Source organism: Parasteatoda tepidariorum, chromosome 11 (genome assembly GCF_982258835.1).
Source record: "Parasteatoda tepidariorum strain Cologne lab strain chromosome 11, Ptep-v5.0, whole genome shotgun sequence".
NCBI lineage: Eukaryota > Metazoa > Arthropoda > Arachnida > Araneae > Theridiidae > Parasteatoda > Parasteatoda tepidariorum.
This window is the reverse complement of record NC_141765.1, coordinates 21654164-21671252: the sequence shown is the minus strand read 5'-3', so window position 1 is coordinate 21671252 and position 17089 is coordinate 21654164. Positions and strand designations below refer to the sequence as shown.

Genomic DNA, 17089 nt, shown 5'->3' with positions numbered 1-17089 from the left:
GGACAAAAATTTCGGGTGCTGTATTTTCTGAACTTTTTTTGTGTTGAGATATTTACTGATGAAATATTTACTGATGAGATATTTACTGATGAAAACTTTAGCTTATAATATATTTAATTAAATTTGTTTTATTTCATTTTTGTTCTACTTACTAATAGTACTAATATTTTTTAAATATTAGTGCATATTTTAAGAAGCAAATGAAAAAGCACATGAAATTATCAATGACAGCGAGTAGTGAATAGAGAAATTTTGCGCGGCGATGGAATATCCCTCTAAAATTGTTTGAGTTACCCCTTACCTTTCAACAGGAGTTTTTAAAACACACAATGAGGAGAGGTTGCTTTGTCGGTAGGATTTAATACTTCTTACGGGGGTAGCAGCTTTACAACAGCTTTAAAAAACACTCATACAGCAGCTTTAAAAAAATACTCATAAATTCTTCTTTTTAATATTATGGTTAATCAGGGTTAAATTAAAATAAACCATGCTAAAAATATTTTTTTATGTATATTAAGGCACAGGAAAAAAATGTTCCATGCTTTTTTTTAAACCTATTTTCTAAAATAGAGGTGTACTGAAAATTTATATCATGTTTATGTCATGTTGACAAAAGCAAAAAATAAGGTAAATAAAGCACAAATGAAAGTACATAAATGGACATACTATAGTTTCAGTTCTATAAACAAGAACCCTCCTCAGTATCAACACTGAGGACGGTTCCTGTTTATAAAACTGAAACTATAGATTGTCCATTTATTTATTTTCATTTGTGCTTTATTCACGTTGTTTTTGCTTTAGAAATGTATAGCTTATGTTGTTAGACACGTAAGAGAAAAATACATCCAATATGTAACTATGTGAAGGCACACTAAACTAAAAGGGCAGTAACTATAAAAAGGCAGTTCACGCGAACTAATGTAGACTATAAGAACTGAAGTAATCATAGAACTAAAAATAAATCGTTTTTGAAAAACCTCGAATTGGAATTGAAAAATACAAAAAAATCATAGGTTTTTCATACTTTTGACTGTTCTCTCATTAAATTTAAAATAATTGAAGAATCCAAAATAATCTTCAACAAAGACTACAAAGAAAAATATAAATAACCAATTCGTCAAAAATTAATTACCTTTTAATTCAGATAACAACCAAGCGCAGTTTTTTTTTTTTATTTTCTACGACACTTAATGAGTATTTATATGCTCCAAAATTTCAAATAATAACACTTGGTTGCAGGAAAAATATTATTATCCAATAATTATACTCAATTATCTAACATGCATTTCTCTATCTCTCTATTTTTAATACCTTTTTAAAGTTATAAAAACTGACAATGAGTGTCAATTCAAATGCATAACACGTGTACTTCATAAGTAATCAAAACAAGTAATATTAACCATCACAACTATTGGTGTTATTTGCTTACGCTGTAAACGATTTCAAAAACTTTTACAAAATCGCTTCAGTTAAGCTACCATTAAATCAGTTACAGACTTTTTGCTTACACACTGCCAAATATATAATTATAGTTCATAAAAACCGATTTGAAATGCAGCTACTCACGTTCGTGAATATTTATCTAAATGCTTTTAACTGCATTTATCCTTTTACAACATCGTGATTGTTTGATATGGTTTCTAATTGATCGCGAAAAATATTTTAAAAAAGAAGAGAAAATAGCATATAATGAGAGGAGTAGGTTCAATAGTATTAAAATAAAGACGATGCAAGGCATAATATAATGTATCACATATTTTCCACAACATATTTATCATTATTATATTATTATATTCATACTTCATCAGTATGTACAAAATGCAAAAACGAATTACCTTGAATAACTTTTGATCTAATGATCTGAAACTCAATTACTAGTACTCAATCTTAATGAATTAAAGGGGTGACCTCAACTATGCTAATTAATTACTGCAGGCGATATTCAAAGTTACGAAATCAGGCAAAAAAACATTCTTTTTCAACATCGAATTTTGGGAGAAATTTGCCTTCGTGGAGAACTTTTTGATGGAACTAACTCGCATTTGTGTTACGTGGAGAAGAAAAGCATTAAAACCTCCCATTGTTTACCTGACGACAATTGGGACTCTAGCCCATATTCCGTCTACCAATGAGAATATTTCACACAGCACTGTGGTCTGTGCCAGCCTGATGCGGAATTCATATTGACCAGCTATCGTTGGGATTCAAATCCAGTTCATATTATTGGAAGGCGAACGCTCTATCCCCTGAGCAACCACAGCTCTATAAAAGGCATTTTATTTTACTTTATTTCATTTTATTTTATTTAATTTTATTTATTTATTTATTTTTTTTTTTTAATTTTTTTTTTTTTTATTTATAACCCTTGTTGAGCAGGTGACCCAATGTTTTGGGTTTACAACTACTTATGTTCCACTCCGTAGTCTTGTAATTTTAAACCTTATCCAGAAGAGATATCCCGGATAAAGTATTGGGAGAATTTCCCCTTAGTGGAGGACTTTTTGATGGAACTAACCCGCATTTGCGTCACATGGAGAGGAAAACCATGAAAACCTCCCACAGTTAGTCTGACGGCAAGGGGACTCTCACCCATTATCCGTCTACAACTGAGGATATTTTACGTCAGCTGTCGGTGCAAGCAGGATGCGGAATTCGTATCGACCAGCCATGGCTAGGATTCGATCCAGGTTCACCTCATTGGAACGTGAACTCTCTATCCCCTGAGCAATCACGGCTCTATAAAATGCATTTAAAAATATTTTTAAATCCAATATAGGTTAGAAAATAACTATTTCTTTCCTTCTCTTTTCCAAGGAGTGAATAATAATTTGTTCACCTTGTAACTATTTTAATAAGCACTGATGAGTTTTTCTAAACACATGAAACTAATATTTATTAAATAAAGAAAAATTAACATAATATAAAACATCATAAATTAAAAATATTGAACATATCACATAACTGCAGAATACTTAGCTCTGTAACAGTTTTCTAACTTAATAATTAATAATTTCACAGGCATGCTATTAGAATACATAAATATAACTTATTAGAGTACAATTGATGTAGTTCATATAACTATATTTATTGATTTTAAAAATTACATTTTTCAATCGTATTTTCATAAATTAGAAAATAAATTAACTAAACACGCATAAGAACAACAAACGTTATAACATTATCCAACATATTTGTGATTAATACACGTGAGGATAATGGGGGAGGGGGTAGTTTAGAATCTAGGTTTAGTTCTATTATGAAAGGCGCATTTTAGCCCAATCAATTCTGCGAATCGTTTACCCTAGATTTAATACCTAATTTACTTTTTTTTTCGAACTAACTTTCTCTGAATTCCTTCTAGGTCATAAGTATAACTGATTCTACCAACAAATAGTGGTTAGAAGAAATACCAAAAAAACAATAAGTAGCACATCGTGTTTTTTTTTTTTTTTTTTGTCTAAAAATTACAGTAAATGAACACAGAAGCATTTCTTGTAATAACCAACAGCACAAGCAAGCACCTGTGTTCAGTTTACTTAGGTCTGAAATCTGAACAATAATTTGAAATTGAAAAAAAATGCATGTTGATTTAAAAATATTGTTTCAACTTAAAATATATTTGTACATTCTAAAAGTAGAAATTTCTGAAACACGAAATTATTATTTCGTGTTTCAGAAATTAATGATTATTGTTTTCATTATTATTTTAATTTATTCATTATACGCGTTTATTTACAGAAAACAAACGACCCTATTTAATGTAATTTTTAAATTATTTTTTAAAATATAATGCCTTTTGAAACAAGTAAGATAACAGTAACTGACAAAAAGAGCAGAGTAAACTAATAGAAAATCTAATTATTTTTTTGTTCCAAAGAATATTAAATATTTTTTTACCAGATACTATGCTAATGAGGAATGGAATACACTAACTGAGAACCTACTGAACACATAAAATTATACACTATTTATATATGAGTGCACAAAATGAAACAAAAAATCAACAAAAATTCATAAATACAGCTTATGCTTTTTTCAAAAAGTATACATACCTTCGTCAAACATGCCCATTCTAAAAATATTAGGGGAACCGGAAAGTAAATAAAATGTATGGTCAGTTAAAATGTGTTTATTAGTAAAAATAATTCCCGTAAGTTTAAGAAAATAGTCCGAAAAAATTTGTTCCACAACCTTTCGTCAGTAAATATTAAAATCTGTTAGGGATGAAAGGCAAATACTCTATTTATAAATTATTTTTTTTCGATTTTTGATTATTTATCAATAATTTGTCTCAATTTGAAGATTTTTTACTTTAATGATTAGAAATTTTAAGATTTTTAAAGATTTTGAAAATTTTAAGACTTTTAAAATTTTAAGATTTTTATAATTTTAAGTTTTTCAAAATTTTAAGATTTTTAAAATTTAAGTTTTTTAAAGATTTTTAAGATTAAAAACCACTTGATATGCTATTAAGAAATCGCATTACGCTTAAGAGATTTCGTTTTTATTTAGCAAACAACAGTATTTGCTCATGAATTATACGGGCAAAAGTACTTATATTTTTTTACGTGCTTGTGCCCCTATTTTTTCATATTTATACAGTTGTTTTTTTAAGAATTTAATTACTATTCTGTTTCTAGAGTTTAAAAAATTGAACACTGAAACATCGTTCCCTCCCAATACTGTTATAATATGTTTTTCAGGTTGCGAGAATAATATCTGGTGTACATAAAAAATAAAAACATTTATAGTGATAATTAGGTGAAAAAAGTTCCCAAAAAACAGCATCTAAATTTAGACTTTTTAGTATGTAATTCTTTTTGGCAAATTCGAATAGCACTATTTCTTTGTTTTGACTTCTATACAATTCGAAACCTAAATTGGCAAAGAAGAAGATAAAATTAAACAGAGTTTGCTGTATTTGTTTTTACATTAGTAGCAGCATAAAAGAGAAAAAATGTTTAGCTAACATTGTTTGAAGAATTACATTTCTTCAAAAATAATATTTTTTCAACAAACGAGAAGGTATGTCCGTAACAAATAAAACGATCTTAAATTAAGAAAAATATGGTCCGGAAAGAAGCTAAAGGCAATTTGGGTCGCTTTATTCGATTTATCTCAATGTATCTGCAATAGTGTTTGCTTAGATTCAATAAAAGTCTCATATTTTTTTGACAAAATCATCAGAGCTGCAATAAGCCAGCTGCTTTCTTATTCCGTATTTCGGTTACTCTATTGACGAAAAACACTTTATGTCCGGTCAGTAAATAAACATAGCAGGGGTCAAATTAAGAATTGGTTCTAAAAATGTTTTTAAACTGAAATATTTTTACGTATTTAATATACTCGGGGGCTTAAAACTGTTTACAGTTACTTTGAAAAGTTGCTACAAAAAATTTATTTATGATTAATTTATTAATGATAAAAAAATGTATTGAATTATTACTTGTATTACACAACTTTATTTATTTCTATCATAAAAGACGATATTTTTTGCCATTATCTTGTAAAATTGTATTATTATGTAAATGAAAGAGTCGAGACGGTTCCGTGGTTAAAGCAAAGCACAGAGCTGCTATTGTGAAAGGACTAAGGTTCAAATCTCAGTTGCGGCTTAAAGCCCAACTACCTTCAGATCAAAATGAGCCATCAGAGCTGTGGTGGCTCAGGGGATAGTGCTTTCGCCTTCCAATTAGGGGAACTGGGTTCGAATTCTTCACAACACAGTGCTCCGACCGCAGTGTAGACTTAAAAAATCCTCAGTGGTATACGGATCACGGGTAAAAGTTCCCTTGCCGTCGGACTAACCGGGGAAGGTTGTCGTGTTTTTCCCCTCCATGTGACGCAAATGCGGGTTAGTTCCATCAAAAAGCCCTTCACGAAGGCGAATTTCTCCTAATACTTGATCCAGGTGTTCCCTTGCCTTCTGGATTTTGTTCAAAATTACAAGACTACGGAATTGAACATTAGTAGTCGTAAATGGAAGTGGAACATAATATATGCATAGTAAAAATAAAATAAAATAAGCATTATTATTATTATTATTATTAATGAAAAATTTTTATATGTCTTGTATATCCAATGTTATATGCCTTTTATATATGTATGTTATATGTATCTTTTATATGTCTTTATTGAGTGTACTTTGTTGAATATATTTGTTTGAACATACAAATACTCATTTTTTGTTGATTTTGTAGGCGTCAAATTTTATCATCTTTCTATTCATAATATATTAGAGTATCATGCTGTCGAGATTAGGTTAGTTTAGTTTGGTGTAGTTCCAGGTTGGGAGCGAATTAGGGTTAAGGTTTCAAAAAAGTGAACTTAATTGTGGCTCTAATAGTGAGGAAAAAATTAACCACCCTTAATAACCTTTGATTTGGTGATAGAATCTTCACGCTAAAGACTCAACCTTAATGGTTCGAAGATTATAATGGTTAAATTGTAAAAATTGATCGAATGATAGCAATTTTTCAAACCCCGATTAAAGGAGAATGGGTTCGAGTACCTATGTAAAGATAGTGGATTCAAGTTTTAAACAAAAGAGAGTGGACGATAAAAATTGATCAAATGACACTGGTTTCAAGCACCGATTAAAGGAGAGTGGGTTCGAGTACCGATGTAAAGATAGCTTTAAATAAAAGCGAGTGGATTGTGAAAAATAATCGAATGATAGTAATCGAATAATAGTAGTGACAGACTTTTGAATATGTTTGCTTAGTGCAGCATGTTACCGTTCGATAAAAGATCTTATGAATATCGTACAGTAAAAAAAAAAAAGTGGACCACCCTGAATAACTTTTTGATCTTCACGTTCTAGGACTCATTCTTAAGGGTTATAGGAGGTGACCTCAAATATGCTAATTAATTACTGGAGATGATATTTTTAATTACGAAATCAAACACAAAAACGTACTTTCTCTGAATAAACATACCTTTTTTTTGACGGATTTGAATTTCTGTCCACGAAAATATAGGTAGGTGGTAGCCGCAATGTTGGAAATATGGTCCCAATAGTTTGGTCAGGACATCAATCCAAGGTTTAGGCTACGTAACGTTAATTTTATTTTTTGTGTATTTCGATATATCTCGAGAACGTTTTAAACGAATTGAGAAATTTTAGCAAACAATTATAAAGCTCGTTCATTTTAAGATAATTGCATGCAAAAAATAACTTTTTGTAAATATATTTTTTTCATATTTTGCTTAATACTGGTCAAAAAAGATTTGAATTGTAAGAAACTCAATTTTTATGTCATTTTAAAAAATGTAATTTTACATGGCAGAATACAAAATTTGAGCAAAATCTGTCGAATAGTTCCTGAGAAGTCGAATTTTAAATATACGACTTCTTTAAAATTCGATTTCTCAAGCGACCGATTTTATTTTTCGTCCTGTAAAAACTACGTTCTTTAAAATGATGTAAAATATTTTCGACTATTATTAAATAAAATAATGAAAAATAATAAATAATTTGAAAAAAATTATTTTTTGCATGTAATTACCTTGGGATAAACAAATTTTATAATTGCGAATGAAAATTTTTCAATTTGCTTAAAAAAATGACAAAATATGCAAAAAGTAAAACTAACGTCAAAGGATCTAGACTTTCAACTGCTCTTCTGACCAAACTATTTCGACCATATTTCCTAGATCTCCGTTCGCGCTATATTAAAGGAGTCAGAAATCCGATTCCGTCTAAAAATAATTTCAATTAGTAATTAATTATAATTATTAATAATTTTGTTCAAATAAAATGCATTTTTGTGTCTGATTTCATACTTTAAAATATGGTCTGCACTAAATTGTTTACAAATTTGAAGTTAAACCCCTCGAACGATTGAAACTGAGTTCCAAAATGTAAACTTTTTTGCGTACTGTTCATTATACATTGCATCAGTAAGCTTTTTTTTCATTTTGCTCTCTGTGCTTGTTATAACTAAAGTGAAATCTCATATCAATTAAAGTTCAAATAGAATTTCAAGATTTATTAAGAAACCACTCGAACATATGAAACAATACAGCTTTTAATTTTCCTCAATTATGAGAAACTCTTAAAATTTTGACTGTTACCTTGACAAACTCAACACTCAGTCATTTACAGAATATAAAAATATGAGGAGCAGCTCTTATTTAGTTTAAAGTCATTTAAGAAAGATGAACTTTTAAGACCACGCACACTTGAAATTTCTAGAACGGAAATAATTGCCCACGCAGGTACCATTTTAGGAAGTGGATTGTTTGATTTGTTTCATAATAAAATATAGTATCTTTAGATCCAACAATACGTAGGAGGGAATCATATTACACATCCCTTCTGTTTTGTAACTGAAAACATTGAAAATATGTCAGCAAAACATTTTTAAGACATTTCCCGATATTGAATCTTATTACAAATAAATTTTTTTAGGTTTCTCCGATTAATTTATTTTTCAGTTGATGTATCAAATCTCCATTAGCATGGTAATATATATTAACGTTATAACTAAGACTGTTATTGGGATAGTTAGAAAAGCAATACAGGTAGTGCTAACCTCTTAATGTTACAGCGAGTGATATCAAAAGATCTTATTGGTACACAGAGTACAAAAGTATGTTCAAACTTACCAGAATATGGTAAAATTTATCGTGTTTCTTGCTCTATGGGAACACCAAAAAGTTGGGTATTTTTTCCCAAAGTGCTTTGGCAATGATTTTGGTAAAATTAGCAATGAAATATTGTTTTATAGTAAGTTATAAATGGTAATTTTTTAATGCTGCCTTAGAGCATGGCATAAACACCTTTTATTCGGTAGAATTTTGCTCTTCAGTTTTGTATATTTTACTAAATGTGTTGAATAAGAACTATAATTTTGAAAACCAGAATTTCCGGTTAACCGTTATCATATGAACGGAAAAATTACCAAATGAATGGTTTAAATACCGTTTATCTTGATTTTATTAAGCAGTATTATGTTTGTTTGATTTTAACAAAAATGTAAATTATCGTTCAGTTTAGTAATTTTACCAGATTTTTTTTCTCTGCATGTAGTGAGCTTATCAAAAGTTGCGTACAACAACTGGAGTTTTTTCGGTTTATGTTTTAATAATTTATTCTTATACAATAATAGTAAAAAGAGATTTAAACTAAATCTATAATTAAGATAATTATAATTGTAACAACATTTTGAATATTCAATGTATCCAATTAAAATTTAGATAAAATGTTATTTTTCTATAACTATTCTAAGAGAAATATCTAATGAAAAATATTTTTCTTGTTTTAAAACAAAACTAAAAATTCATATAAATGCTATAAGCAACATAACAGTTTCCGATTAGCTTAATAACGTATATTTAAAGAACAGACTATTAATTTCCAGCCAACAAACAATATTTCCCTGAATAGTAGAGATAACAACTTTTAAACGAGCAAACAAAGTTTGCCTTTTATAAGTAGTTCCCAAATTCCTTATTATTACTTGGTAATTATTTTCGGAGTGAATAATATCTAAAATAGAGTATGCATTAAGGAAACTTCAAATTAGAACTTAAAAAATATAAATGTCAAATACTGTTCATCAAATTATATGCTTTTACGTTCTTGTTTAATTAATGTAAATAATTTTCTTTCAGTAATAGTGCTACAATACGTTAGAATGTATTGCAAAAAGTAAAAAAGAAACAACTTTGCAAAATATCCCTATACCTGATGTTTATACTTAAAATGAGATCCATGTACACACTTCATATATATATTACTTTTATTTAAATGTTCGTCTAAGAAATACGCATGGGAATGTCCATAAGAGAAAGATTTAAAAACTGATTTCTTTAAAAATTTGTTAAAGAAAAAATAAAAATAAGGAGAAGGAATGAAGAAAGTATTGGACATCGCACAAGAATGAACAAAATTTCCTACAAACGTAACAAAACCTACCTCTAAGAATAATTTTGTGGTTACAAAAATTCCGTCTTCCATTTTTTTTCTAAAGTAAGCTTATGAAGAAAAAAAACAAAATGGAGTAGAAAATAATGCACTGTGCGCAAGAAAATAAAAGAAAACGAAACACTATAGAGTCTTTTAATCTAATGATCTGATTTTCAGGGCACTACAATGCGGTGATTTAGAAATCCAATTAGCCAGAATATGTAAATATCTTCATGCAGATGATATTTTAAGTTGCAAAATAATGCATAAAAATTCACTTTAAGAACAAAGAGAGCTTTTTCCGATGGATTTAGATGCTGAACTCTAAAGACAGGGCGGGGGTTTCCACAATCAGGAAACTATAACTTTAATAGTTTAGTCAGAAATTGAGTGATCGAAAGTTTGGCAATTTGGTCCTTTTAATTTTATATTTACTTTTTGCGTATTTTCTCTATTACAAGAAGTAACTTTATACATAAAATAAGATATAAAAAATAGCTTTTAAGGTCCTATCTATCTCCTCAATTTTAAGGTATAAGAGGTAATCTTAGAGTTGTATATAATCATTAAAAATTAACCTTTTTTAGATCTGATGCATCATAAGTAATTAAAGATCAATTGTTAGTAGACCATAGCGTCTGATCGGAACCGCTGTCTTTAAGGCGTCCTAGACTTGTAATAGGCTGCTGTGCATTAACAAGAAGAAGAAAGTTCGTATCTTTTATTAGTTCAATAATCAATCACACCTTAATTTGATATGAGTGCTTCTTAATTCTTCTACTAAAGCTCTTGTCAAAGATAATACAACTATTGGTTTATAATTTTCCTGGCACTGTAATAAGTTACGTAAATTAATACATCAAGTAATTCTTCCTCCCAAATTTATACATATTTCTTAATGACGAAATTTATGCGTTGAAAAAAATGCTCTCCAATAAGAACTAAAGTCTTTAAGCATAATCTACGAAAATAAAGCAGTTTGCTTCAGGAAGTTTCGTTCAATAAAGCTTTGTTACAGCGAGGAGACCACGATATCTATTTATTCTTATTGTTATTAAAATACACAACATTGCTTGAGGATAAACATGATATAAATTTGAGTATTAAGCTTCTATTATAGTTTGCTTAATCTGGCTACTGAATAATGGGAAAATTGTGAACGATTCTGACTTCTAATGATAAGGAAGAAACCTAAAGAAGCACTCATCAATCGTGCTGTTTGCTGCACAAATACTTTGTAGATAAGAAAAGTGTCGCTATACAACTTCAGCCACTTATGACATGAAGAAATGTTTAGATGTATGAAGCTATGCCAAGAATTACTCTCTGCAATTTATGAAATATTTATGAATTGAATTAAAAAATTCTCGTTTTATTTTTTTTTCACAGACAAATTGTCACAAAATCTACCTTTTTAAATACCAGGTTATATGATGACACAAAAATTGCAGATTGGTTTCATTCTTGATTGTATTTATTTTAAAAAATACATATTTTAATGTAAATGTTTCCAGAACTAAGGATTAAAAAATTCTTAAGTATTTGTTTTGTGTTAATATCTTAATATAAAAACAACAGCAATGCTAACGTATGACATTCCAGAAAAAAGTTTTTTTCCTGGGCAAATTGTCCGAAAATTTACTTTTTTAAATGTGGATAAGCATGGAAAAATTGCAGAACAATGAAAATAGGAAAAAGACAAAAATAGAAAAAATAATTTTCTCCATTTTTCTTCTTTTTGTCCTTTTTTTATTTATCTATTATGCTCTCTCTCTCTCTCTACTATATATATATATATATATATATATATATATATATATATATATATATATATATATATATATATATATATATATATATATATATATATATATATATATATATATATATATATATATATATATATATATATATATATATATATATATATATATATATATATATATATATATATATATATTAGATAAATGTTTCTATAGCCAAACTTGAAAAGTATTGAAAAGTTCTTAAATATTTGTTTTGTGTTGATATCTTAATATAAAAATAACAGCATGCTAACATGCGACGTTCTGGATTAAATAAAATTATAATAAAAAACTACTAATAGATATAAATAATTCTTTTTGAAACATAGTATAATAATATTAAATTGTAAAATCATTTCTTAGAAACAAATTTCGTGAAAATAATTTTATCATTATTTCAAAATAAAAGCAAAATACAAATAGTTTAACAGCAGTTGTGAACGATTATTTAAAATATTAAAAACTTAATGACATACAACTAGTCACAAAAGAAGAAAATGAATTAAAAATTAAAATTTTAACTAAGTCATAACTCTATTTCATAATCATTAAGGCAATTTTTTTATATAATAAGCTATATAAAATTTCAAAAAACATACAAATTTTCAAAAAGTACATTGAAAATAAAATAAAAGTATGATCAAAACTAAGAGAATATGGTAAAATTTACTGTATTTCTGTCTCTATGAGAACACACAAAAGCGGGGTAATTTTTACCGAAACGCACTGGTAATAACTTTTGGTAAAATTAACAATAAAATATGATTTTAATACTATGCTCTTTGGTAGCAACTGTGGTAAAATGTGAAAATTTAATCATGATACTTTAGAGCATAGCATAAAAACAATTTATTTGGTTGAATTAACTTTTCAATTCTTTATTTTTACTAAATGCGTGGGAATAAGATCGATAATTGTGAAAATCAGAATTTTCGGTAAGCCGTTATCGTACGAACAGAAAAATTACTAAATCAATGATTTAATACCGAAAATTTTGGCTTTATTACCAGGATTGTAGTTTTATTTTTAACAAGAAGTGACTACCATTCTTTAAGTATGGTAATCTAACTATTTTTTTTTAATTCATTTTCAGATGAAATAGCTAAAACTGATAAATGATTTTCCACATTTTATTTATTTTTGCGTATGTCTATAAATTACTGGAAGGGTATATAAATAAGAAATAAGGTTTGAGGTAAGGTTTGCTAAGTAAAACAAAATCACTTTTTAGAGAAGCATAACAATATTTTTATATACTTTATAAAATATAAAAATACGCCTTTTGTTTTAAAAATTAAAAAAAATTAACTTAAAAACTTAATAAGTTTCAATTCTTAAAATTTAATAATTAAAAATATCTAATAGTTTAATTTAATGTTACACGACTCATAAACAAAAATGTATAAACATTTATCTTTCATTATTTTGCAAAAATGATCAAATTAATGGCAAAATATCAAGAAATATATTCACATATAAAACTAAAAAATACTAAGTTTTTTATTGGTTTCATCGTTAAGTATTTAAGAATTAAATTTAAGAAATATGAAAAAATTAATTTAATTTTTTAGAATTTAAATTTCTCCCAAAAAGTTTTGCATTAAGAAATGCCTAATATTTCTTTTAATTATTTTTATATTTTAAAAGCAAGTTATCATAATATTAAATTTATCGAAACTATTTGTTTTAAATAACCATTAATGAGTTAGTGATTTCTCATTACAATCCAAACTATCGTGACGTGACAACAAACATATCAAATATTAAAACCAAGACTCAAAAACTAAAAATCAGTCAGTTTTAAATAAAATTAAAATTTTCCTTGTCAAATATTTTCACATCTTACACGATTTTTTTAAGCAAAATAAAAAAAAATGGTAGTCAAATCTACCAAGATAGCTTTTAAAATTTACAAAAATAAACTGAATGAAAATTTTGAAAAATTTCAAGTGACCAGTTCTTAGCCCATGAAAAAAAAGCGATCTTTTCGCAAACTGATTTCTTTCTCGCGCACTTGATTTTATAAACACTTAGGGATTTTTAATTTAAAATATAGGAATAAAAAAGGGAGAAAAAAGGGATATTTCTTTACCAGTTTCCCTAGAAAGTGAAAGTTGTTTCTTGAAAGTAGCAGTTGTCGATTCAGGGTCAATAGCCCAAAAGAACAGAATCAATTTAATAGTGGCTACCCGCATGCTCTTCCCATCGTAAGCCATTCGTTTTCTGTAGCGCAACTGGTGGCAAAGTGCACTCAAGTTCACTTTATCTTACAGTGCTGTAACAATTTCACGCCAAATCCAGCCAATGGCGGAACTCCATTTCACTAAAGTATAAGCAATCATTCATAATTTGTATCAACAGGTTAAATGAGAAATCCTTTTCCCTCTTATGAGAAAAAATTATCCCTCTTTAGAAGAACTTTTCTGTAAAGAAATTATAGTTCCCTAGAAATCAAAACGAAGCTAAGGTACCTCAATAGAGTATTCAAAGTTATATGCATAAATTTAAAAATAAATAAAATACTTGGTACTGTTCTTAAAAATTTAAAACTTTATTACTGATAACCGATATTATAAGAACTTTCAAAGAACTATTAAATCAGTTTTAGATATAAATATTTATATAGCATTCAATTATCATCTGTATCAATAAGTTAAATAAGATTTCATTTTCCCTTTTATGAAAAAAAATTATCCCTCTTCAGAAAAATTTTTCTGTAAACAAATTATGGTTCCCTAACAACCAAAACGAAACAAAAGTACCTAAATATAATATTTAAAGTTATATGTATAAATTTAAAAATGGAAAAAATATTTGATAACGTTCTTAAAAATTTATAACCGCGTACAGCTATTTTAAGAACTTTCAAAAAATTATTAGATCAATTGTAGATATAAATATTTATCGAGAATTCAATCATCATCTGTATCAACAGGTTAAATGAGAAATCGTTTTCCCTTTTTTTGAAAAACTTATCCCTTTTTAAAAGAACTTTTCCTTCTTTAAAGAAATTATAGTTCCCTAGCAATCCACAAACAAAAATACCTTAATATAGTATTTAGTTACAAGTTACTTGAATAAATTTAAAAAATGATAAAATACTTGGTAATGTTCTTAAAAATTCAAAATTTTATAACTGTTTACCAATATTATAAGAACTGTTTACCAAAATGTGAATGTTATCAATTTTTTTTTTTTAGAAAAATAATTAGCTTGATGAAAATTCAGTATGATATGGTTGAAAAGATAAAGCACAGCTTAATAAAGTAATAAAATGAGAATTTGAAAAATTGCGTTTTTTAAGCATACTGAAAAAGAGAAAGTAAATTTTTTTTGGAACCAAATTCGAAAAACTTAAGGCGCATCGTTTTCAAACGGTGTATTAACAGAAGTTCATAACGAACATGACGTATCTGTTATTTTCCTTTTAGGTCTATTAAATATTTTTTTTTCTCTTTTCTAGTCTACTAGGAAAAGGTAGTTTTAAATTCTTTTCTGTTTCATTTTATAATTTTATCTTTTTAGAATCGTGTCTGTTACTTGGTGTTTAGATTCTAGTTGACGAAAACTTTTATTGCACTATTTAGGAGCCAAAATTTAACTTGTATAGGCAGCAGACTTAGGACTCCGTGTGAAATTTAAATACTATAGTTTGTCGGAAAGTTGTCAAAATTTCAAACGGTGATATAGTCCCGTTGGCTATTGCATTATGGCATTGAATTCTACTTTTAGATTTATTCTGTTTTAATTCTGTTTTGTTAGAACTAATTTAAAATTCTGTTCATAGCAGTGAATAAACGATTGAAGCTTGTACTGTCATCATCATCACACACAAAGCTCTCGTTGGAATTTGAGCTCACTACTTAGTTGAAATTTCGATTGAAAATAAATTCCGCTTTTAATGAAATAAGAATGATTGAAACTGAAGATGAAGGAGGAAGACCGAATTATGCCCATGAGAGCTGATTCTGAGAAAAAATGAATCTGCGTAAAGGATAGGAAACGTTTTTCCTCATCTCGGCCCATCTGCACTGCTTAATAACTCTCAGGAAGAACCGATTTTCCACAGTACTGATTGATCAAAACTTAGTAATCCTCAAAATGGTGGTCAAATGGTAATATTATTTGTGTGAAAAATTAGTATAAATCGTTTTTCCTCTTTAATCTTCAACTATTGCCATTATTGCTATCAGGTATACCAGCAACCATATAAGTGTTCATCGTAATTTTGATTGACAACCTCACTGATGATTTAAAAAGAAAGTAGTAAAAATTTGCTTGTATAACTTAAAACGTAATGAAATTGTGTCACTTTAACTTAAAAGAAAATACAAAAATATCGAAACTTAGCAATCAACCGTTAACAACACATGAGCGTTGTTGAGTGATCTTATTTGATAATAGCTTCAGAAAAGTTACCGGAACATATTAAATGTACTTAGCTTTATATATAATTGTATTATAATACTTATAAGGTTAATACGTAGCCCTAATACATTATTTTTCTGCTAATTTACCATACCTTTTTTTTTCCGTAATTTTTAAATTTATATAGTATGCGAGGGAACAAAATTTGAAACGAGTTAAAAAAAAAAGCAGGAATTGTTGAAATAAATTTTTCTCTTAGAAAAATAAATTTCATAAAATTATAGTAAAAGTATAAGTATTTAAAAAAACAAAAAAATATATATTCATATATTAATTATAAAATAGATTTGTTGACATAAATGCATATATTTTTTAAAATATATTTCATTAAAATTATTTAAAATTATTTTAAAAAAGTTTTTAAAAATGTTATTAAATAATGAAATAATATTTAACAATATTAATAATCGAAAACTTAATGTTAATATTTGAACATTAAGAAATAACATCGAATGATTTGTTTTCTTGTATATTTTTTTTACAATGAAGGTAAATTTAGAAAAAAAATATTTGTCATATTCAAAATCTATTGTTTTCTTTACTTAAAATAATATTTGTTCCTTCATACGCAATGTTTGTGCTTATACACACAATTTTTAATATTACTATAGTACTAAAAGTTCAATTTCGAAATTTCAGGAAGGTTTCAATTTTATCTGCGCTCATTCCATTATAACTCTAAACGTTATCTAGTAGGAAAGGCAATTATTCTATAGAATAGCATCGTTCTAACTAAGCATGGAATTATAAAATACCACGATTACGTCATAATCGTTAATAAATATGATGAATTTAAGTGGTCAATTATTTTAGATTTCTATTCAATATAAAATATTTTTTACTACCTACTTTAATTATAATATTTTATCAGAAATTTGCAAACAAAATAGAAAATAATTATTTATTGTGATTTATTTACAAAACTTATTCTCATAACATTAAA

General features: G+C 27.3%; 1 protein-coding gene across 1 annotated transcript in view; it reads right to left on the bottom strand.

The window, feature by feature from the left end:
* LOC107437108 (uncharacterized) overlaps positions 1-13973 on the bottom strand; it is a 67266-nt gene extending 53293 nt beyond the window's left edge. Inside the window, exon 1 of the mRNA XM_087155350.1 lies at positions 13811-13973. Coding sequence (XP_087011476.1) covers positions 13811-13934 — 124 coding nt within the window. The 5' untranslated portion in view covers positions 13935-13973. The remainder of the gene's footprint in view (positions 1-13810) is intronic.
* Positions 13974-17089: the final 3116 nt, after the last annotated feature.